The sequence below is a fragment of the Nylanderia fulva genome, unplaced genomic scaffold, assembly GCF_048542155.1.
Source record: "Nylanderia fulva isolate GAGA-0341 unplaced genomic scaffold, ASM4854215v1 Scaffold11, whole genome shotgun sequence".
Lineage (NCBI taxonomy): Eukaryota > Metazoa > Arthropoda > Insecta > Hymenoptera > Formicidae > Nylanderia > Nylanderia fulva.
Genome location: NW_028189302.1, coordinates 2,676,658 through 2,701,406, shown reverse-complemented (window position 1 = coordinate 2,701,406; position 24,749 = coordinate 2,676,658). Strand labels below are relative to the sequence as shown.

Genomic DNA, 24,749 nt, shown 5'->3' with positions numbered 1-24,749 from the left:
CTCGACGTCCGCCTCTGCGCTTCTCTCCGCTTTCTCTCTCTCTCTCTCTCGTTCCCTCTGTCTCTCTCTATTCGCGGACCCCACAGGAACACGCCATGATCTAAAATTCAATTTGTCCCTTCGTACCGGAGAGCCGCAAAGAGAGAAGAAGAGAGACAGACACCACACACACACACACACACACACACACATACACAGAGAGGGAGACGCGAAGGGGAGACGTTGCGATGGAGCGAGCGAGATAAACAGCCACAGTAGAGAGTGATAAGGGCGGCACAGGGGAAAGGACCAGGGTAGAGTTAGCGTTGTACACCGGGTTTCTCTCTAAAGCCACTCGCGTGCACGCCGTTATATAACGAGAGAGAAACGACGGGGGCGGCCCGGGGCCCCGTAGGCACGCGCATGCGCGACATGCCGACCCATTATAAATTGATAACTCCGCCGTTTATTAAGTTCCACGACCGATGCCTGCTTAGGCAAAGAGCCCTCTACGCGCCGCGCCACTCGCCCTCTCTCTCATCTCTCTCTATCTCCCTCTCTCTCTCTCTTCTCGTGTATGCAGCTCTCTTCTCTCGCCGATACATATACATTATTTATTTACGCGAGTTTACAATCCCTCTAATGGGGATTGGCGTAATCGGCCACCCATCCGCTTTCCTATCCCCGCGCTGCAACCCCCTCGTACAACCGCCCACCCCCGCTGCAGCACGCCGCTGTCGCGCTCCCTCTTAATCATATTTCACCCCGCTTTCGAAAATCCGCGCGTCGCACCACGAAATCGGAAGCGGAAGCTCCGAGGGGGTCATCGCGATGCTCACCCCCGTAGCGCGACATTGGAAAAATCTGTAGACATAAGGCGATCAGACGCGCGTTTATTATTGAATTTCAGGAGAAAAACTCCGGATTTTTGTGGATGATCATTATAGTGGAGAAGCTTGATCTTTCGGTGGTTTAAGAACCCTAATAGCACAACATAGCGGAAAGATAGTTATAGGAAATTCAGAGGATATCCAGAGTACATTCGAACATCTTCAGAATGTTCTCTGAATGTCTTCGGGATATTCAGAGAATATTCAGATGATGTTCGAACTTCCTCAGGATGTTTCTTGAACGTCTTCGGGACATGCGTGGTGTTAGGGAATACTTTTGCTATTTTTAAATTATGATTTTGAGAACCTGGAACATTCAAACCTCCTGAGGATGTTCTCTGAATGTCTTCGGGATATTCAGAGGACATTCAGATGACGTTCGAACCTCCTCAGGATGTTTCTTGAACGTCTTCGAGACATGCGTGGTGTTAGAGAATACTTTTGCTATTTTTAAATTATGATTTTGAGAACCTGGAACATTCAAACCTCCTCAGAATGTTCTCTAAATGTCTTCGGGATATTCAGAGGATATTCAGACGACGTTCGAACCTCAGAATGTTTCTGACTGTCTTCGGGTGGTCTGCGTGGTGTTAGGGAATACTTTTGCTGTTTTTAAATGATGATTTTAAGAACCTGGAACATTCAAACCTCCTCAGGATGTTCTCTGAATGTCTTCGGGATATTCAGAGGAATATTCAGACGACGTTCGAACCTCAGAATGTTTCTGACTGTCTTCGGGTGGTCTGCGTGGTGTTAGGGAATACTTTTGCTGTTTTTAAATGATGATTTTAAGAACCTGGAACATTCAAACCTCCTCAGGATGTTCTCTGAATGTCTTCGGGATATTCAGAGGAATATTCAGACGACGTTCGAACCTCCTCAGATGTTTCTGACTGTCTTCGGGTGGTCTGCGTGGTGTTAGGGAATACTTTTGCTGTTTTTCAATGATGATTTTAAGAACCTGGAACATTCAAACCTCCTCAGGATGTTCTCTGAATGTCTTCGGGATATTCAGAGGATATTCAGACGACGTTCGAACCTCCTCAAGATGTTTCTGACCGTCTTCGGGTGGTCTGCGTGGTGTTAGGGAATACTTTTGCTGTTTTTCAATGATGATTTTAAGAACCTGGAACATTCAAACCTCCTCAGGATGTTCTCTGAATGTCTTCGGGATATTCAGAGAATATTCAGACGACGTTCGAACCTCAGAATGTTTCTGACTGTCTTCGGGTGGTCTGCGTGGTGTTAGGGAATACTTTTGCTGTTTTTCAATGATGATTTTAAGAACCTGGAACATTCAAACCTCCTCAGGATGTTCTCTGAATGTCTTCGGGATATTCAGAGGATATTCAGACGACGTTCGAACCTCCTCAAGATGTTTCTGACCGTCTTCGGGTGGTCTGCGTGGTGTTAGGGAATACTTTTGCTGTTTTTAAATGATGATTTTAAGAAGACTCGATCGCGAAAATCTTTTTTCTCCGCGCAAAAGAGATTATGAAATCAATTGACACTGACGCGTGTGGTTGCAGATTGGCGCGGTCCACGCCCACCAGGCGAACAATAACCACCACCAGCACCATCAGCAGCAACAGCAGCAACAGCAGCCGTCGAGTCAACCGCAGGTGCCGGGTGCCGGTGCGGGAGGGGCCGGCGGGCCGGGGGGTGGCGCGGCAGTGGCCAGGGCCGGAAGCATGTTCTGCTACCACTGCCCCCCAGGCCTCCCGGCGCCGCGATTACCGCCGTCCCTGGAGTATCCTTTCGCCCCGACTCACCCCTGTAAGTAAAAATTCGATTCTTCCACCCGCGGCGGCGCAACGATATTTTTTTCTCATCCCTCTCTCTATCTGGTCCCACCCTCGATTTTTGACCGATGAAGTCGACTGTGCCGATCGAAATATTGCGGATTTGTTCGTCGCGTTGAGAAGGGGACGTTCATTTTTATAATATAGGTATAACTTTTTTCGTATCGAAAAATGACGTAAAACTTGCGCGGGAAACTTTAATAGAAAGACAGATATATAGAGCGTGAAGAAATTGCATATACGAAGAGAGAATACATTCGCAAATCGAATCGTCTACAAATATCTTCATCTTCCCATTCGCAAGTTCAACTTTTTCAATCTCAAACCGATACGTCCCTCAGACGATATTGTTTTTTTCCTTTTTTTTTTTTTATAAGAAGAGTCCCACGGTTTCTTGATAATTTCGAGATATGCGAAGGAGAATGCGAGAGATGCGCCGATAAATGCGAGACACCGGGTATACAACGGGGGCTGCGAAGCGAGGGTGAAGGGGGATGGGACGAGGGGAGGGCAAACTGATTGTACAGGCACTTGCGCTCTAGCGGAACACATCGATGAAGTTACATTACCGACTAGACCGAGTTACGCAAAGTGGACGCTACAAACTGGACGGCCGCTAAACTTAATTTGCACTTGGAGCCAACTTCCAGTTAAACCGCGTCCCGCCGGCAGCCAAGCCGAGTCACACTATCCAAGAACTTCGAACACGCCGGTTTGTCTATTCAGAGATCGTTTTCCAAGTCGCGTCCCATTCCCGGTGACGAGTTTCCGGACCGCGATCTATCGAATCGACGACGGTAATCGATGACAGTAATCAGCTGTTCTTGCGTTTCATCGCACGCAGTGTCATATCGAGATGATTTTTAAATTAGCTAAATCAAGGTGAGATGAAAATATGTAAATTTATCTTAGGCAAGATGAAGAGAGATCTATCGAATCGACGACTGTAATCGATGACAGTAATCAGCTGTTCTTGCGTTTCATCGCACGCAGTGTCATACCGAGATGATTTTTAAATTAGCTAAATCAAGATGAGATGAAAATATGTAAATTTATCTTAGGCAAGATGAAGAGAGATCTATCGAATCGATGACAGTAACCAGCTGTTCTTGCGTTTCATCGCACGCAGTGTCATACCGAGATGATTTTTAAATTAGCTAAATCAAGGTGAGATGAAAATATGTAAATTTATCTTAGGTAAGATGAAGAGAGATCTATCGAATCGATGACAGTAATCAGCTGTTCTTGCGTTTTATCGCACGCAGTGTTATACCGAGATAATTTTTAAATTAGCTAAATCAAGGTGAGATGAAAATATGTAAATTTATCTTAGGCAAGATGAAGAGAGATCTATCGAATCGATGACAGTAATCAGCTGTTCTTGCGTTTCATCGCACGCAGTGTCATATCGAGATGATTTTTAAATTAGCTAAATCAAGGTGAGATGAAAATATGTAAATTTATCTTAGGCAAGATGAAGAGAGATCTATCGAATCGATGACAGTAATCAGCTGTTCTTGCGTTTCATCGCACGCAGTGTCATACCGAGATGATTTTTAAATTAGCTAAATCAAGGTGAGATAAAAATATGTAAATTTATCTTAGGTAAGATGAAGAGAGATCTATCGAATCGATGACAGTAACCAGCTGTTCTTGCGTTTCATCGAAAGCAGTGTCATACCGAGATGATTTTTAAATTAGCTAAATCAAGGTGAGATGAAAATATGTAAATTTATCTTAGGCAAGATGAAGAGAGATCTATCGAATCGATGACAGTAATCAGCTGTTCTTGCGTTTCATCGCACGCAGTGTCATACCGAGATGATTTTTAAATTAGCTAAATCAAGATGAGATGAAAATATGTAAATTTATCTTAGGCAAGATGAAGAGAGATCTATCGAATCGATGACAGTAATCAGCTGTTCTTGCGTTTCATCGCACGCAGTGTCATATCGAGATGATTTTTAAATTAGCTAAATCAAGGTGAGATGAAAATATGTAAATTTATCTTAGGCAAGATGAAGAGAGATCTATCGAATCGATGACAGTAATCAGCTGTTCTTGCGTTTCATCGCACGCAGTGTCATATCGAGATGATTTTTAAATTAGCTAAATCAAGATGAGATGAAAATATGTAAATTTATCTTAGGCAAGATGAAGAGAGATCTATCGAATCGATGACAGTAATCAGCTGTTCTTGCGTTTCATCGCACGCAGTGTCATACCGAGATGATTTTTAAATTAGCTAAATCAAGGTGAGATGAAAATATGTAAATTTATCTTAGATAAGATGAAGAGAGATCTATCGAATCGATGACAGTAATCAGCTGTTCTCGCGTTTCATCGCATGCAGCGTTATACCGAGATGATTTTTAAATTAGCTGGATAAAGTTGAGATGAAAATATGTAAATTTATCTTAGATAAGATGAAGATGACTTTGTTTTAAATATATCTAGATAAAAGATAAAATTATACAGTTCATCCGAGTGACTCTAAACCAAATCATCTGAATATTATTCCAGATATATTTTAATGAAGATAACACTTTTTTAAATATAAGATACAGATATAAAAAATACTTTTATATTTTTATTATCTATATATAAAGATTCGATAACGCCAAAATTTTATCTTGATGATCATCTATATAATTTTATTTAGATAACGTGATCGCAAAATTATACATTTTTCGAATTATATTAATTTTGCCGGAGAGAAAAATATTATCTCAGTTTCAAAAATTTTTAATCGATTTTTCGATTACAAAATATAATGTCGACATTTTATTACGATTTTTGAAAACGAGTGGAATAATCAGCTATCTATTTAGCAGATAAAATAATAAATGGAAAAAATGTGTTAACAATGTTAAAGATTTTGTTTGAGAAGAGATTTTACAACTCTTTTATTTTTTTCTATTTTCTAGAGAGAGAGAGTTACTATAACTTTTATATTCATAAAACTACCAAAATTATTTCAATTAAATAACGAAAAGCGACGCGCACATTATGGTATTAGCTTCGACAAGATTTAGAAGAGCGAAGACATAAAATTATGAAATTTGTTAGTCTATCCACTTTCAGCTTTCGCCACAAAATATATGTCAAATATACGAAAATAAAAAAAAAAAATAAAAATAAACCGTCGCTTATTTTCTGCGGGACATAAATTCGCGGGAAGCTCAGGGGTGAACGTGGGAAGTAGATTCTTTATATTCTCTTTAAAACACAACACCCATTGACGCTCATAAATGTGGGAGAGACCGGGCGATCTTTCTCTCCGGTAGATGATCGAACAGGGCATCGAGATGGACGCGGGGGCTCGGGGGGGGAGGGAACGGGTGTCCTCAGGGACGTCCGGGCACCCTTCCAGCTCCCGATTGCCCCCTTCCCCCCCTCCTCTGTTTCCCCTCTCCCTTTCCCCCCTGGGATCCACAAGGCGGTTCGTAGATCTCTCTCTCTCGCGCTCGCGCTCGCGCTCTCTCTCTCTCTCTCGCTCTCTCTCTCTCTCTCTCACTCTCTCTCTTCCCCTGATCTCCTCTACCCCCCGTTGGGATAAACAGATTAGGTAACTACGTGATAAGTCGGTAAGTGGGTTCACTCGGCCCACGGTCCAGACCCACCGACATTCGCTCTAACATCTAACTACCTCGTTAGTGTCATTAGTAACGGTCGGGGTGTCATTAGATTTCGTTCTCTACGTGTAGTTTTTCCACGGGTCTCCACCACGAGAGTCCCACTCCCTCGCGGGGACTGACCCCTCGTCGAGAACACTTCGCAAATGCAACGGATACGAACGATCATATGGAGAACGCGTGACGCGCGTTTCGAATAATTTTGAATGCTTCATCCCCCGACGCTTGCTCGTGTGAAAACACGAAATCAGGGTGGACTGCGGAATTTGAATAATGTACAATTCAAATTGCATTTTACATTAATTAAGTAGGTAATTCGAGTTTCTCGGAGACGCAACTTTGCCTGACAGAATTTTTATTTTCCGAGGATCTGACGTTGTTCTCCAAAAATTCCGACGGGGATTATTTCCACTTTATTTTTAATTAATTAATTTGTTGAAACATTATTATTATATGTGGATACCTTTTTTATATGTAAATTAATTAATTTAAAAAAATATATCTTAATATTTGTATATATTATATGCTAAAAAATGACACAACTTTGCCTGACAGAATTTTTATTTTCCGAGGATCTGACGTTGTTCTCCAAAATTCCGACGGGGATTATTTCCACTTTATTTTTAATTAATTAATTTGTTGAAACATTATTATTATTATATGTGATACCCTTTTTGTATATAAATTAATTAATTTAAAAAATATATCGTAATATTTGTATATTATATGCTAAAAAATGACCACACCTTTGCCTGAAGAATTTTATTTTCGAATATATCTTTATATTTGTATATATTATATGCTAAAAAATGACACAACTTTGCCTGAAAGAATTTTTATTTTCCGAGGATCTGACGGTGTTCTCCAAAAATTCCAACTGGGATTATTTCACTTTATTTTTAATTAGTTAATTTGTTGAAACATTATTATTATTATATGTGATACCTTTTTTATATAAATTAATTAATTTAAAAAATATATCTTAATATTTGTATATTATATGCTAAAAAATGACACAACTTTGCCTGAAAGAATTTTTATTTTCCGAGGATCTAATGTTGTCTTCAAAATTTCGACGAGGATCATTTGTTTATTTTACATTAATTTATTTATAAAACAAAGTATCTTCTTTTATAAATCAATTAATTAAAAAAATATATATCTAAATATTTGTATACCTATATTAATATGCTAAAAAGAATAGGATTTATTATGGAATATATGAATCTGAGAAAAGAGGCACGAATATACATATATCGGTTTGGTTGATAATGCAATTTTACGTTTCGTCAGGAAACAACACACGCAAATTAACGCTTTCTCGTGCGCGAAAAATTAATCACCTCGCTTTGTGTTTTCTGCCGACGGGTAGACAAAGCGTCAACAACGACGAAGCGTGTCGTGAAAGGAAGTCGCGCGTGCGTCCTGGACGCAAAAGTCACCGGATCTCTCTCTTTCTCTGTCTCTCTACCTCTCCATCTATTCATCCCTCTCTTTCTCTCTCTCTCTCTCTCTCTCTTCCGCGTACCCGAGGCACTACTAATAAATTGGATCAGACCGACTCCCGATGAGTTGTACGAGTTGTCTGGATCCGGGCTTTACTTCGGCCCGACTCTAATCTAAGATCTTGAGTGGATTTCAGTTTGGGGCACCGGCAAATTTATTTAGCCGCCGCGGTCGTCGCCCGATTCGCTTCTCTGTCTTCGTTTCCTCCGCAGCAACAACGACGATCGTTATTTATTATCGATAGATCGAAAACGCGAAACAAAATTCTTTGCGCTATAAGGATAACATTATAAATATATATTAAGGGTGTCCAGCAGACTAGAAATTAATTTTTCCCTGATTTTTTTAATATTATTTTTTCCAGATATATCATTTGTATATATCTATATGATAAGTCAATTAAATGTTAAATCATGAAACCCTCGAGATATTTTTGTCAGCAATGAAAAGGTTCGGAAATTAAAAAAAAAAAACAAAAATTTAAATCAATTATATAATTGCATTATGTGCGATAATCGAAACAAACATGTCACTATCAACTATTTAAATTAGTTCTATCTCTATTAAACACATTGAAATAAAATAACACGACGATGAAAATATAAATGAACGAACACGCTGTAGATGAATCGATTTTGAACAAGACAGAAAATTAGCGTGCTGCGGGAGTCAAGGAAAAGTTTATATTTATTTAATAAAAAATTTCAAATCATTGAGACAAATGTAGAATAATGTGAAAAAATCTAGATAAATAGTAAAATTTCCTGACAATTCCAAATTTATAAAATTCCTTGACAATGCCCAATTTTTCAGATTTCCCTGACCGCTTAGACACCCTGATATTGTCATTAATCATAGTTTAATATAAATTTGAAAGAGTCTCTCTTCTAATTATTTATAAATTAAGAAATATTGAAAGATATTCGAAATGAATATCAAATGCTGTGATTAATATAAATTTGCATGATTTTATAAGGCCACTGAAGACAGATTTATATTATAGCTTTCCGAATGGTTGCATGCGATATAAACAAGGTATACAGCCACATTTGCATACTAAATTAACACAATTCATAAGACAAAGAAATTCATAACTCTGACATGATATCATACACAACGGTGCACGGAAATCAAGTTTCGAGCGCATCCGCAACATCGTTAAATGCGCTGATAAAATATCAGTGGTCTGAAAATCCAGGAATCGTTTATTTTCACGTGCGGCTTAGAACGAAAATCCTCGCGCGGATCCTCGTTGATATTAATTTTGCAAATGATACTGGGAGATCGCGGCGACCATAGCGTATAATTGTACGTCCGCGACAGTTATGAAAGTTCAGTGGCATATAGAAGCGAAGTATCCCGTCCCTGTGGATGATGCGGCTATATATATATATATGTACATATGTGGGTGAATCGGCTGCATTGTGATGGCGCAACACCATCATGTCGTTATCCTCATCTCGCTTTCTCCCCTTGCTGCCGCGTTATCACTCTCTGTCGAGAGGGCGGAAAGGGTGAAAGAGAGACGCGAAGCGAGCAAAAGAGAGAGAAGGAGAAAGAGACATTGTGCGAGCGAACGAGAGACAGCCGGGCGGAGAGAGAGAGAGAGAGAGAGAGAGAGAGAGAGAGAGAGAGAGAGCGGCATGAATTTTTATGAGCTTAGGAAATTAATTTGTGTTTTTCGCTAAGCTCCGGCTTAGCGCCGCGGTAATTAATTGCGCTGATTGCTCTGCATCATTGATGAGCGGTTCCGGCCGCTTCGTAACGTCTGCTCCCACTTCGCGGTCTCGTTGTACGCGCGCATATCCGACCGATGCCTTTATATATCGACGCTTCACTTTTCGACGCTTCGCGTATGTATGCATGTGCACAATCGCGAATACTTTTCATTAATATGCCTCGTCTGACATCCGTGTAATTAATGCACATATAGTAGAAACGTGAGAAATATATGCATATAGAGAAAGAAAATTAGTATAGTTGCACATATATTAATTAAAATTATTTTTTAATCTTATGAAATCACACGGGACAAGCTTTTTAATAAAATGCGTGAATTTGCAAATTTGCAAAAAAATCTAAAGACGAATATGTACAACCGCGGCCGATCACGCTTTCCCGAATACTTTTCATTAATATGCCTCGTCTGGCATCCGTGTAATTAATGCACATAGTAGAAATGTGAGAAATATATGCATATAGAGAAAGAAAATTAGTATAGTTGCACATATATTAATTAAAATTATTTTTTAATCTTATGAAATCACACGGGACAAGCTTTTTAATAAAATGCTTGAGTTTGCAAATTTGCAAAAAAATCTAGAGACGAATATGTACAACCGCGGCCGATCACGCTTTCCCGAATACTTTTCATTAATATGCCTCGTCTGGCATCCGTGTAATTAATGCACATAGTAGAAACGTGAGAAATATATGCATATAGAGAAAGAAAATTAGTATAGTTGCACATATATTAATTAAAATTATTTTTTAATCTTATGAAATCACACGGGACAAGCTTTTTAATAAAATGCTTGAGTTTGGCAAATTTGCAAAAAAATCTAAAGACGAATATGTACAACCGCGGCCGATCACGCTTTCCCGAATACTTTTCATTAATATGCCTCGTCTGGCATCCGTGTAATTAATGCACATAGTAGAAACGTGAAAAATATATGCATATAGAGAAAGAAAATTAGTATAGTTGCACATATTAATTAAAATTATTTTTTAATCTTATGAAATCACACGGGACAAGCTTTTTAATAAAATGCTTGAATTTGCATATTTGTAAAAAAAATTCTAGAGACAATATATAACGAAACTCGAAAAATTTGTACGCACAAGTTTCTAAATTGCATTAAATCAAGATTAAGCAGATATATATATATATATATATATATATATATATATATATATGTATATAAGTATGTATGTGTAGGCGACTTTTCTCACAATGATATCTAAATTTATACTTGCATTAATAAACTAATATAAGCTACCGCGAGAAAGCAAAGCATTATGTTGATCATTTTATTTTGTGCGATAACGCTTGCCGTATAAATTTGAAAATTCCGCGAGATTGTCAGTAACTCACAAGTTTCTTCAAGTTATCGAGTTTCTCCAACCCTAGTCAAGCACAGTCAAATATGCGGAGTACCGAACTAAGTAAGTTCCGTTGGAACTTCGCAAATTCGAATCTGTCAAGAATTAAAAGGCGAAACTTTGTCGAACTGATTCGTCTAAAATAGGTTGGGAGGGAAAGAAAAATAATTTTTGTTTGATATTGATATTAATGTCTATTATGTAATATTTTACCAACGATTGTACGTGTATATTCGGCAATAACAAAACTGATTCTATGATTCTATGATCTTTTTGATAATTTTTGAAAAAAAAAAATTAAATTATTCTTTTATGCTATTTTTACTACTACTTGTTACTATTTTTTTCACTCGTTAAACGATTAACACTTTTTTATCCCTATTAAATCGTTAATTAAAATCTGCTGAAATTATGTCTTATTATAATTTTTCTTTCTCCTGATTTCGTTACAGATACTAGTTACTCCGCCTATCATCCGGCACTACACGGAGTCGGCGAGGATTCCTTCGTGAGGAGGAAGCAACGGCGGAATAGGACGACTTTCACCCTTCAGCAACTGGAGGAACTCGAGTCCGCCTTCGCGCAGACTCACTACCCGGATGTCTTTACGAGGGAAGATTTGGCTATGAAGATTAATCTCACGGAGGCTAGAGTGCAGGTGAATGTCGTACTAACAAGCAAAAATCTCTCCTATCATCCGTCTATTTAATTTTAATTTAATTAATCCCGGTTGTAAATTTTTCGATCTTATATGCTGATTTTTTTCGGACATATTTTCCATGCATGTTTCACGAATAGATGGATATTGTTTAATTACTATAATTGGTTTTTAATTTCAATTTCATATCATAAGAAAATTATTACAATTTATTATAAGAAAATTATATATAACTTTTTGTATAATAAAATATCTTTATTTACTCGTTTATTTTGTCAACTGCATATCTTATTATGTAACAGCATGAAACAATGTATTCGTAATCTTATTAAATTATACAATAAAAAGATCCATCGACATAACGAAGATGAATAAATTCACGGTAAAAGAGTAACTGTATATTATATTTAAGGATACATTAAAACAGGTTACTTGAAAGTATGCTAATTACGTTGTATAATCACGTTTATTCGATAACGTGAAAGCACGTGTATTAAAACTTCACAGAATATTCGCGTCCGAGAGCATTGGCAGTAGTAGCCAGCTTAATCTTTTAATGCGTCTCAGCGCATTGAGATTGGATTTCGCGTTTTAATGCGATGAGAAAATTACGCGCGGCAACTCCGTAATTTTTTGTCCGCCTCTGTAGCGTTAAAGTAGAAAAATTTCGAGAGCATTTTTTCACTATGCGCGTTTTTCTGTAATATTTCACACAACACATACAATAGAACGTATTATCTGCGCCTCTACGTATATCTCCATTAATATTCCATTAATATTCACAAATTATTATTTCGCAAAAATATTTTAAAGCATGCTTTGAAAGAACTTTTTTTCCATTTTTATCCATCTATTCGTTTTTTTCAAACATTTATTTTATATATATATATATATATATATATATAAATTATAAATATAATAGATGTTTTTAAATATTTTTTATTTTGCATACGTTACGTGTAGATAAAAATGAAGCGTACAAGAGTTTGGATCAAAAAATGGGTTGGATTGAATTAATTGAATAAAATATAAAAAAAGATTGGCAAATAATGATCGATTGTTTGGTTGTACGGCGGTGATGCTGCCGCAAAAGCAAGAACGCGCGTACAGGAGGGCGGAAAGATAAAGGGAAAGGGGGAGGGAAGGGGCCCGGACCCCCAAGGGGCGAGCTGACACCCTCGACCTGACGTAATCTTCTGACAGAGTAAGCCGGTAATCTCCGGGATTACTTTGTACTCCTGGCCTCACGTCCTCACGGCCATATTTACTCACGCCGCTGTAATTCGCGCTGAGAATCCCTGCAGTAACGGCGATTCCCTAAAATCCTGTCGGAACATTTGCGGAGGATATCTGATTACCAATGGCGGCTTTTGATTTCTCGACAGACGCGAATCTTCATCGAATTAGAAATTATATATATAAATATATGGTATATACACTTTTTGCCAACTTGATTGAAACTTCAGAGTTAAAAATATATTTCGCTACTATAAAAATATATATTATCGTACAATCATAGGCAGGATTTTTTCCAGGGAGGAGGGCATGATTAAGTTTCTTATTTTTTGTTCTTTTTTATCATTTTTTCGTTTTTATTTTTTATATTAAGTATGCAAATAAATTCCAAAGGAGATCAAATGCTTAATTTTCTTATCGATTCCAAGGGAGGCAAATGTAAAATAATAATTCTTTGCGTTTCAATCGCGTGTATTATCACGCGAATTATCATTAGTATTTTCTATAAAATCTACATATATTAAAATATATTAAAGTGTTTTTAATAATTATACTCGCGCGTTTCCAAAAGAGTCATAAATCTCTCGATATACTTTAACCCTCTCGCTAATATCTTGACTCGCAAAAGGATCCTCGATCACTAGGTGATAAGAGGCTGTTCTATGAGACAGTGCATTGTGCGGATTGTAAAGCCGAAGAGAGGGCTGTGATCTCTATGAGCGAGGGAGAGAGAAAGAGCATATATGTATACACATTGCAATGAAAGAGACAGAAGGCAGACGGCGAGGAAGGCGGATGGAGAGAGAGTTGGTCTGGCTGTGACGCAATTACGGCGCAGACTCATTGTTTCATTAGCGAAGACAAAGGGAATCTGGAATAATGGACAAATAGGCGCGTTTATGTAGCGCCCGTCCTCCTCTCCAGACTCCAATTAGAACCTCTTAGAAGCAGGGTTCGCTGTATATCGCCGAGGCACGTACCCGCGACGCGACGCCTCGCACACACATGTGTATATGCATGTACAGTTTCCTCTCGCTCGTACATGCGTATATTATTCGCTCGCGAATCGCGCATGTTAGGTTCAGGGAGCAGTAGTGTGGCGCACATGTGCGGAGCGGCAATTACCGGCATGCGTCAAACGCCACGCACCTGCGCTCGCACCCTGGACCGAGGGGATGACGCTGAGCACTGTTACGATTGCACATCGGTTCTCCTATTCTCGATTGGATTTCACAAATCGTCTCTCTTTCTCTATTTTATTTATCACTTCTCTTTCTTTTCGCTTCTCGAATTGTCAAAAAATTCTCGATGACAGGGAAGATATGACATATTTTTATTATAATACATGTATTCTTAATCTATCAAGATAATTATTGGGAATATTTAAAGTTTCGAAGAATTAAAAATAGAATTGTAAAAAATATTCTCGATGACAGGGGAGAGATGAAATATTTTTATTGCATACACTCTTCTAGCGAGATAATTAATGGGAATATTTATAGTTTCGAATTTCGTCAAAAATCGCACCCTGGACCGAGGGGATGACGCTGAGCACTGTTACGATTGCACATCGGTTCTCCTATTCTCGATTGGATTTCACAAATCGTCTCTCTTTCTCTATTTATTTATCACTTCTCTTTTTTTTCACTTCTCGAATTGTCAAAAAATTCTCGATGACAGGGAAGATATGACATATTTTTATTACATGTACTCTTAATCTATCAAGATGATTATTGGGAATATTTAAAGTTTCGAATTTTATCAAGAATCAAAAATAGAATTGTAAAAATATTCTCGATGACAGGGAAGAGATGAAATATTTTTATTACATGTACTCTTAATCTATCAAGATGATTATTGGGAATATTTAAAGTTTCGAATTTTATCAAGAATCAAAAATAGAATTGTAAAAATATTCTCGATGACAGGGAAGAGATGAAATATTTTTATTACATACACTCTTCTAGCGAGATAATTAATGGGAATATTTATAGTTTCGAATTTCGTCAAGAATCGCACCCTGGAGGGGATGATGCTGAGCACTGTTACGATTGCACATCGGTTCTCCTATTCTCGATTGGATTTCACAAATCGTCTCTCTTTCTCTATTTATTTATCACTTCTTTTTTTTCGCTTCTCGAATTGTCAAAAAATTCTCGATGACAGGGAAGATATGACATATTTTTATTACATGTACTCTTAATCTATCAAGATGATTATTGGGAATATTTAAAGTTTCGAATTTTATCAAGAATTAAAAATAGAATTGTAAAAATATTCTCGATGAGAGGGAAGATATGACATATTTTTATTACATGTACTCTTAATCTATCAAGATGATTATTGGGAATATTTAAAGTTTCGAATTTTATCAAGAATCAAAAATAGAATTGTAAAAATATTCTCGATGACAGGGAAGAGATGAAATATTTTTATTACATACACTCTTCTAGCGAGATAATTAATGGGAATATTTATAGTTTCGAATTTCGTCAAGAATCGCACCCTGGAGGGGATGATGCTGAGCACTGTTACGATTGCACATCGGTTCTCCTATTCTCGATTGGATTTCACAAATCGTCTCTCTTTCTCTATTTATTTATCACTTCTTTTTTTTCGCTTCTCGAATTGTCAAAAAATTCTCGATGACAGGGAAGATATGACATATTTTTATTACATGTACTCTTAATCTATCAAGATGATTATTGGGAATATTTAAAGTTTCGAATTTTATCAAGAATTAAAAATAGAATTGTAAAAATATTCTCGATGAGAGGGAAGATATGACATATTTTTATTACATGTACTCTTAATCTATCAAGATGATTATTGGGAATATTTAAAGTTTCGAATTTTATCAAGAATCAAAAATAGAATTGTAAAAATATTCTCGATGACAGGGAAGAGATGAAATATTTTTATTACATACACTCTTCTAGCGAGATAATTAATGGGAATATTTATAGTTTCGAATTTCGTCAAGAATCGCACCCTGGAGGGGATGATGCTGAGCACTGTTACGATTGCACATCGGTTCTCCTATTCTCGATTGGATTTCACAAATCGTCTCTCTTTCTCTATTTATTTATCACTTCTTTTTTTTCGCTTCTCGAATTGTCAAAAAATTCTCGATGACAGGGAAGATATGACATATTTTTATTACATGTACTCTTAATCTATCAAGATAATTATTAGGAATATTTAAAGTTTCGAAGAATTAAAAATAGAATTGTAAAAATATTCTCGATGACAGGGGAGAGATGAAATATTTTTATTACATACACTCTTCTAGCGAGATAATTAATGGGAATATTTATAGTTTCGAATTTCGTCAAGAATCGCACCCTGGAGGGGATAATGCTGAGCACTGTTACGATTGCACATCGGTTCTCCTATTCTCGATTGGATTTCACAAATCGTCTCTCTTTCTCTATTTTATTTATCATTTCTCTTTTTTTTCGCTTCTCGAATTGTCAAAAAATTCTCGATGACAGGGAAGATATGACATATTTTTATTACATGTACTCTTAATCTATCAAGATGATTATTGGGAATATTTAAAGTTTCGAATTTTATCAAGAATTAAAAATAGAATTGTAAAAATATTCTCGATGACAGGAGAGATAAAATATTTTTATTACATACACTCTTTTAGCGAGATAATTAATGGGAATATTTATAGTTTCGAATTTCGTCAAGAATTAACAATGGAATTGTAACAAAATTCTCGATGACAAGAGAAAAATATAATGAAATATTTATTACATATATATTCTTCTATCAAGATAATTAATGTGTGAAAATATTTTAATTTTTTTTTTAATTGTATCAAGAATTAAAAATGAAATTGTAAAAAAATTCTTAATGACAAGGGTGAAACAAGATGAAATATTTATTATATGAAAATATATTAAAAATTTTGGATTGCATCAAGAATTTAAAAAAATTCCGTAAACACATGTGTAAAATAATTTCCTCTTTTTGATAAAAAGATTGAAAAAATATCGAGAAAAAAAACGGTTGAAAAAAAGACTTTTTGCGATATAATCCTTTCTCGTTTTCTAAAAAAAAAAAACGTGTCGCAGTGATACGTGTGATCGGTAATCCCGTAACAAACAGCAATATATTCATTTAGCAAGGGTGCGGCCGATCAAAAATGTTTTACGGGTAACGAGGTCGAGTCGTGCCATTATCAAACGAATTTCGGATTAAATTCGTATTGAAAAAAAAATGAAGAAGAGATAGAGAGAGAGAGAGAGATCGCGCGAGGGTGGAAAGGAAAACGACGACGGTCCCTACGGAACCATGGCTTTGTTCCCAGCTATTACTCGCCCCCCTGTAACCCTTAGGATATTATTATATCTCCCCGTCTGCCATCATCCTCCACCCTCTCGCGATGTTCGAGGCGGTGGATTCGTGCCTATCGTATTTATTTTATTAAACCATTTTCCGAGCTTCTCTGCTCCCGCGAAAGTTCCGCGCTCGAAACGTATAAGATAATCATTTTTCAGATCCATTATACAAAATGTACCGATGCTATCTTTCTCTTAAAAATGTCTTTCTTTCTTTTAACTTTGATACGCATAATTCGTAATCTTTTCGAAAATATTGCGACAATTTTTTTCAGCAATTTTTCTCGATATATGAAATACTATATATGAAATTATTCAAAAAAAGTTAACGCTACACTTTTTATTCGGTTTTTCGCTATTTAATAGATAATTTTGATTACAGACGACGCTCTTTTATCCGGGGGCTACGTGTTACACGAAGATTTGTCCGCGTGAAAACACGGTTATTACATATATACGTTGTCGACATACGTCGGGACAAAAGTCGGCGTTAGCGGCAGAGAACTGCTGGGTATAATAAAGTCTATTTCAGCCGGTATTATGTCAAGTTAGCCTCGTTAGCGGAACTCGAGCTTTTTAAAAAACACTCGGCCGCCGTGGTTGCTGTCGGCTCGTTGAACATGCACGGCGGAAAGTGCCCCCGGTGCCCCCCTTCCCCTCAATCCTCCCTCACTCTCTTTCTCTCACACCCTCGTGCTTTCCTCTGCCTCAGAATGTCACCCCTTCGCGCATGCAATTATCCTTGCACATTTGCGGACATTGCGAAGTGGCCTAGGTAGTAGATATATATATATATATATATATATATATATATATATATATGTATATATATATATATATATATATATATATATATATATATATATATATAGTACGACCGACCGTCTCATTTTTCTCCTCTCCTTCTGCGCATCTTGTCGTTTCTCGTCGTGACTTTTGCACGATTTAACCCTCTCCGCGTTCACGGTATAGTCATATTCAATTGAGACGTCGAGAATATCGAATCAACAAATTATGCAAATTTTCGCCAAGTTGGCTTTTGAGAAATTTAACTTCTCTGTGAATGTACATATCGCGGTATATCTATTAACATTTAGTTCATAACCGAAATTATATTGTAGAACAGATGTGAAACATTTTACAAAAGCGTGGATTAAATGAAAAAAAAATATGTTACTATATTATCAGATGTCAAATGAATAAGAAATATTTCCGCGACATTTTTATTATATTTAAATTTTAATTTTATATTAAATATATTTTTTATATAAAAAGAGAAAATCTTATTCGAAGAAACATCAAATTAATCTGTTATCGAAGTTTAATAGTTTCAATCTACTCTAACGTTATATATCTCTCTGAAAATTAATTTTTTTTAAACATCGTAATTTCCATGTGTATGGTTTCAATTTCATATTAAATACTTTCTCCTATAAAAAAAAGTTTTTACAATTTGTAAAAAAATTAATCTATTCGAAGAAACTCACATCAAATTCATGCCTTCTGTAATCGAAGTTTGACAGCTTCAATCTACTCTAACGTTACCTCTCTATTCCTAAAAATTATTTTTTAAATATTGTAATTTCCAGGAGGGTATGGTTCCAAACTAAATTTAAATGTTATATTAAATACTTGCTTTACAATTTATTTCGTAAAAAAATTAACCCATTCGAAGAAACTCACATCAAATTCATGCCTTCTGTAATCGAAGTTTGACAGCTTCAATCTACTCTAACGTTACCCTTCTATTCCTAAAAATGATTTTTTAAATATCATAATTTCCAAGAGGGTATGGTTCCAAGTTAAATTTAAATGTTATATTAAATACTTGCTTTACAATTTATTTCGTAAAAAAAATTAATCCATTCGAAGAAACTCACATCAAATTCATGCCTTCTGTAATCGAAGTTTGACAGCTTCAACCTACTCTAACGTTACCTCTCTATTCCTAAAAATTATTTTTTAAATATCGTAATTTCCAGGAGGATATGGTTCCAAACTAAATTTAAATGTTATATTAAATACTTGCTTTACAATTTATTTCGTAAAAAAATTAATCCATTCGAAGAAACTCACATCAAATTCATACCTTCTGTAATCGAAGTTTGACAGCTTACCTACTCTAACGTTACCTCTCTATTCCTAAAAATTATTTTTTAAATATCGTAATTTCCAGGAGGATATGGTTCCAAACTAAATTTAAATGTTATATTAAATACTTGCTTTACAATTTATTTCGTAAAAAAATTAATCCATTCGAAGAAACTCACATCAAATTCATGCCTTCTGTAATCGAAGTTTGACAGCTTCAATCTACTCTAACGTTACCTCTCTATTCCTAAAAATTATTTTTTAAATATCGTAATTTCCAGGAGGATATGGTTCCAAACTAAATTTAAATGTTATATTAAATACTCGCTTTACAATTTATTTCGTAAAAAAAATTAATCCATTCAAAGAAACTCACATCAAATTCATACCTTCTGTAATCGAAGTTTGACAGCTTACCTACTCTAACGTTACCTCTCTATTCCAAAAAAAATAAATTTTTCTCAAACACCGCAATTTCCAGGTATGGTTCCAAAATCGACGAGCGAAATGGCGTAAAAGCGAGCGGCTGAAGGAGGAGCAACGCAAACGCGAGGGTGGAGGCGGCAGCGGCGGCGGTGGCGGTAACGTGGAATCCTCCGCTCTGAGCGCGCCGACGTCCTCGTCGGCCGGTCCGAGCCCCACGGGGAACGATCCGGAGGGCACCACAACGAGCAGCAGCGCGGCCGACATGGAGGACGGCATCGCGGAAGGCATCGGCGGCGGCGGCGGCGGCGGCGGCAGCGGCGGCGGTGGCGGCGGCGGCGGCTCCAGGAGCCCCAGCACGACTTCCGCCTCGGTCAGCCCCCGACCCCAGCCGAGTCAGCCGTCCCTAGGTGGCGTCTCGACGCCACCGCCGACCCCCATAAGGGCGCCACCGCCGCCACCGAGCACCGTAGGGGGTCTCGGACCGCCTGCCGAGAGGTGAGCTCTTAAGCTTCGTTTGTATTTACGTCTTTAGGAAATATCTTCCTCCTTCTTTTACCTTTCTCCCTCCTGCCCCTCTTTTATATAAACTCCCGGACGAGCTTTCCCAGCGAGCAAACGGGTGAAAGCACCGCTGAACATGCCGACCGGATGCTCGATACGCGCCATTAAACCATACTCCTCGTGACGGCGCGTCGTCCACCGGTAAAGTCCGCGGCTCTTAAAAACCTCCCTTCTTTTCCTTTTTCCTCGTCGTCGTCGTCATCATCACCACTCGTATAATCGTGATAATCGTCGCCTTAAACTGCAACTTCCAGAGGTTCTATGGTATAAAGCAGAGAGAAAGAGAGGAGGAGCTTTTCCCTTCGAAGCTTTGTCTCGTGAAACTGGATGATGGCGTCTCGCATTTACGACTCGCGTGTCGAGACGATGAGGGAGCTAAAGAGTTTGCGACGGGTAAAAAGGTTAAAGAGCTGGCGAGACGATTTCTAAGCGTGGGCATGCTCGATGTCGCATTTCCGGGAGCAAGTGGATTAAAGTTTCCAAGTTATCGACAGTTACAGGAAAATTGGTGTCATGCTAGTATGATAGCGCGCGTCTTGTCAAGACTAAACGTCACGTTGATCCTCCGTTCATAGACGCAATTAATAGACTAATTTTCTTACTAGTGATATAAACTAGATATTTTTTATTAATTTTGTTTGCTTATATTTCCTATTAACAGCAGACTCAATGAAAAAAATTCCTTGACTTGTTCAAATTTCCCAAGACTAGAAATTAATTTTTTCCCCTGACTTTTAGTATTATTTTTTAATAAACAAACATGTCACTATAAACTATTTAAATAATCATCTTTTTTATTTATATTATATCAAATTTTTTTATACATCGAAATAGAATAACACGACGATGAATTAACGATATAAATTAACAAACACGCTGTAGATAAATCGGTTTTTAACAAGACAGAAAATTAGCGTGCTTGGAGCCGAGGAAAAGTTTATATTTATTTAATAAAAAATTTCAAATTGTTGAGACAAATGTAGAATAATGTGAAAGAATCCAGATAAATAGTAAAAAATTTTCTGACTTTTCTCTGACAATTCTAGATTTATAAAATTCCCTGACAATGCCCGGTTTTCCAGATTTCCCTGACCGCTAGACACCCTGTATTAAGAAATAAATATTGCAGATATTAAGAATATAATTTTCTTACTCGTGATGTAAAACAGACATTTTTTATTAATTTTTTTGCTTATATTTCCCATTAAAAAATAAATATTGCAAATATTCGTTTGTTTAATACGCGCAATCTACTTGTAATATCATCAATGTTGGAGAAATTTATGTATTACGTGCAGATCGCAAAAAAGTTGGTGCCGCATGAAATATTTCTACGAGAGTCGCGACATCGGATAAAAGAAGAGGGAAAGAGACGGAGGGTGTTTGAGGAATCGAAAAAGGGGACGATCTACCCCTCTCTCTCTCTCTCTCTCTCTCTCGCGCGCGAAGACGGAGCATTCGTTTATAATCCTCGAGACGGTGGGCTCTTTTCTCCGCGGATCGGGGCCAGGTCGGCTAACAAAAAATGCCGAAAAACATTGTGGGGAAACGCGTAATGCGAGCGGGGGATGACGAAGAGGAGGGAGAAGGTAAAGAAGAAACGGCAGGAGGAAGATATCCCGTCGCCGTCCCCGCAGCTGTAATTTATTTAAAACCGCTCGCCGTAAATATATCCCCATCATTTATTCAGAGGCACGGCGAAGCTCCTGACGAGGGGTGGTGGAGGAGGGAAGGAAGGGAGGGGGAGAGGGTAAGCTCCGCGTTCCTTCTTTCCTTAGCTTTACCTTAAGAACCGGTGCGCTCTACAGGAGCGGATTCGCGTCGCAAGGATGTTATCTTCGTCTAGATCGCCCTTCTTTGTCTCGCCATGCTTTCGAAAAGCTGAGAGCGTAAGAATTGATTACGCGCGACTTGTTTTGTTACAGCGAAAAAAATCATGTAAATGCTTTGTTGTTTCCTGACAAAACGCGATCTTTTTGAAAAAAAAAAGAATTAGACACAGAAGTGTATAAGAGCGCCAATTGATGACACGCGACTCTTATTTTGTTACAGCGAAAATAGTATATTTTGTATCAAGTGCGGAAAGTTGACAATTGGTCACGAGTGCGGGGGATGGTAAGGCAAGTCCATCCTCCGCACTCGTGACCAATTGTCAATCCGCACTTGATACACACGATATTTTGTATTACAAGTGCAGGCAAAGTGGCTTTGTGCGCGTTTTCTGTGCGCGAATGTATTGCCCACGGCTTCAGCCGTGGACAATGACTTTGAACGCGGCTCAGCCGTAGGCAATGGCTTTGAATGCGGCTTATTCACTCACCGCGTCGCCGCTAGATGGTGGCGTGGGAAATCGGCCGCTTTCCGCACAGAAAACACGCACACAAAGTGCCACTTTGCCTGCACGTGTAATACAAAATAATATAAAAGTTTTGTCGTTTCCTGACAAAACGCGTTCTTTAAAAAAAAAAAAGGGAAGAATTAGGTACAGAAGTGTATAAGAGCGCAAATTGTTATTATCGATTGGCATTTCTGCGTTTGTTGTAAAAATTATTCATGTTCGTAATATTGCGTAAACGGTTTGCGCGATAATACATCCATTTCCAAATCGTTTCCTGTCACTTTTATTACTCGCTTTAACTCCACGTTATATCCGCTATATCCGGCGGGGGCTGAAAGCGTTTAATGTTATTGAATTTTAAATAAAGATTTTAATGGAGTCTTATTACGCGGGAAACGCTATCTCGTCTAGGTAATATCGTAGTTATCGGCTATATTACTTATCAAGAAGCGATTACAAGATAAAAAAAAGAAGCTAAATAGAAGAATAAAATATGTGAGCGGGGATGAATGTTAAATAGAACAACTAAAGTGATCATAGTATCATCATCAAACGCAACCTGTAAATAAAATAACGAGCTCTGATGCAAATTTGCAGCGATAAAAAAACAGACGAAAAAAAATATGAGATAATAAAAACAGCAGAAAATATTTCAAAATTGAGTTGCACGAATTTTTTTCCCCGAAAAAATATAAAAATTTCAATTTGCAATAGGGGAGAATTTTCTCATACATATTATATATATATATACATATAAATCATACAATATATTAGTAAATATGCGCACGTAAAAAAAATGTTGTATAGAGAAACGAATAAAATCAAATTTCACGAATAAAAATAATTAAATCAAAGAATTAATCGGCTACAGAAATCTCATCTTGTCTCTTCTTTTCATTTTTTTTTTTTTAAGAAAAAAATTCCTATAGCATTTTTTCTTCCCTTTCTCTCTCCTAAACACACGCGAGGATTATTAATCTTACATCGCTTCTGCGAGAGATAATCTGCGTTTAAACCGTCAGTGCTTAGATGATTTTAAAATTAGCTAGATAAAGATGAGATAAAAATATGACTGTTTATATAAACCCAGTTATAAATAAATTATAAAAAAAAATAAAAAAATAGATGCATTCATATATTTTTATTTATAAATTTTTATCGCTTACTGCTTAAGCTCTCTATTTAAGTATTTTTATGTGCTACGATTCTAAATCGAAATTATTTGAAAATTATTCCAGATAATTTAGTAAAGATAATACTTTGTTTCTGAGATGCAGATAATACAACAAATCTATTTTTATTTTATATTACATCTACCTAAAGATAAGATGACGCCAAAGTTTCATCCAGATGATCGTCTACATAATTTTATTTAGATAACAGCAAACACCTGCCGTCATCCCCCTTTTACCGTAACTCGACACCGTAATTCAGTGCCGAGCAACGCATTGATGAGCTAACGTATGTACGCCAAAAGTCGCGCTTCGTCCAAGTAACGCGGAAGCGGTTCCGATGCGGATTTATACGCGCGCGCGTGTATACACACACACACACACATATGTTTACACGTGCCGCGGATCCACGTGCGTGCACATGCACATACATTTGCGCGCGTGCGTGTACTCGCGGAAGGCAAACGAGCACGTAAGCAAGAGCTGCACGGTAGACTACGCGGCTAATTGCCGCTAATTATCGCGCGGTTTTCCGTCTCCTCGAGCCCCAGCTTTGCCACCCCTTCCACCGGGGCAACCACCTGAAATCTGGCCTGCCGACGAGCTGCAACGTCTTTCCTAACCCCCTTCAACCCCCTTCGTTGGCTCTGCCTTTACCCACTAACAACCTAAACGCCGTGGGCTGTCTACCCTAACTCCCCACTCGGGTTCTCTCCCTTTCCCTCTCCTACCCCGATCTCCGACTCCGATTCGAGCTCGTTACATTAATTAAACAATATTTGTGATTAATATTTGAGATAATCATCAGCGCCTCAAAGCAGCCTCCTCTCCTCTCGGAGGATGCGGAATATCGCGCGTGCTAATCGGATTAGCGCTTGCAGACGGGCTCCTTCTCTCTCTCTCTCTCTCTCTCTTCCTTCCTCAATTTCTGTTGCGTTCTCTCTCAATCTCTATCCGCGTCGGTCTCTCGCTTTCTCTACGCCGGTAGTTGGAATCGC

The 24,749-nt window shown here is 37.6% G+C and overlaps 2 protein-coding genes across 2 annotated transcripts in view; one reads left to right on the top strand and one right to left on the bottom strand.

Annotated features, from left to right (window-relative positions):
- The window catches only part of LOC146724949 (uncharacterized), a 124,047-nt gene that overhangs the window by 17,087 nt on the left and 82,211 nt on the right, over window positions 1–24,749 (bottom strand). The gene's annotated exons all lie outside the window — the stretch shown is intronic.
- Drgx (Dorsal root ganglia homeobox) overlaps window positions 1–24,749 on the top strand; it is a 53,299-nt gene that overhangs the window by 23,848 nt on the left and 4,702 nt on the right. Inside the window, exons 2-4 of the mRNA XM_085486325.1 lie at window positions 2,399–2,645; window positions 11,370–11,575; window positions 19,736–20,175. Of these exons, the coding sequence (XP_085342451.1) occupies window positions 2,561–2,645; window positions 11,370–11,575; window positions 19,736–20,175 (731 nt within the window). The 5' untranslated portion in view covers window positions 2,399–2,560. The remainder of the gene's footprint in view (window positions 1–2,398; window positions 2,646–11,369; window positions 11,576–19,735; window positions 20,176–24,749) is intronic.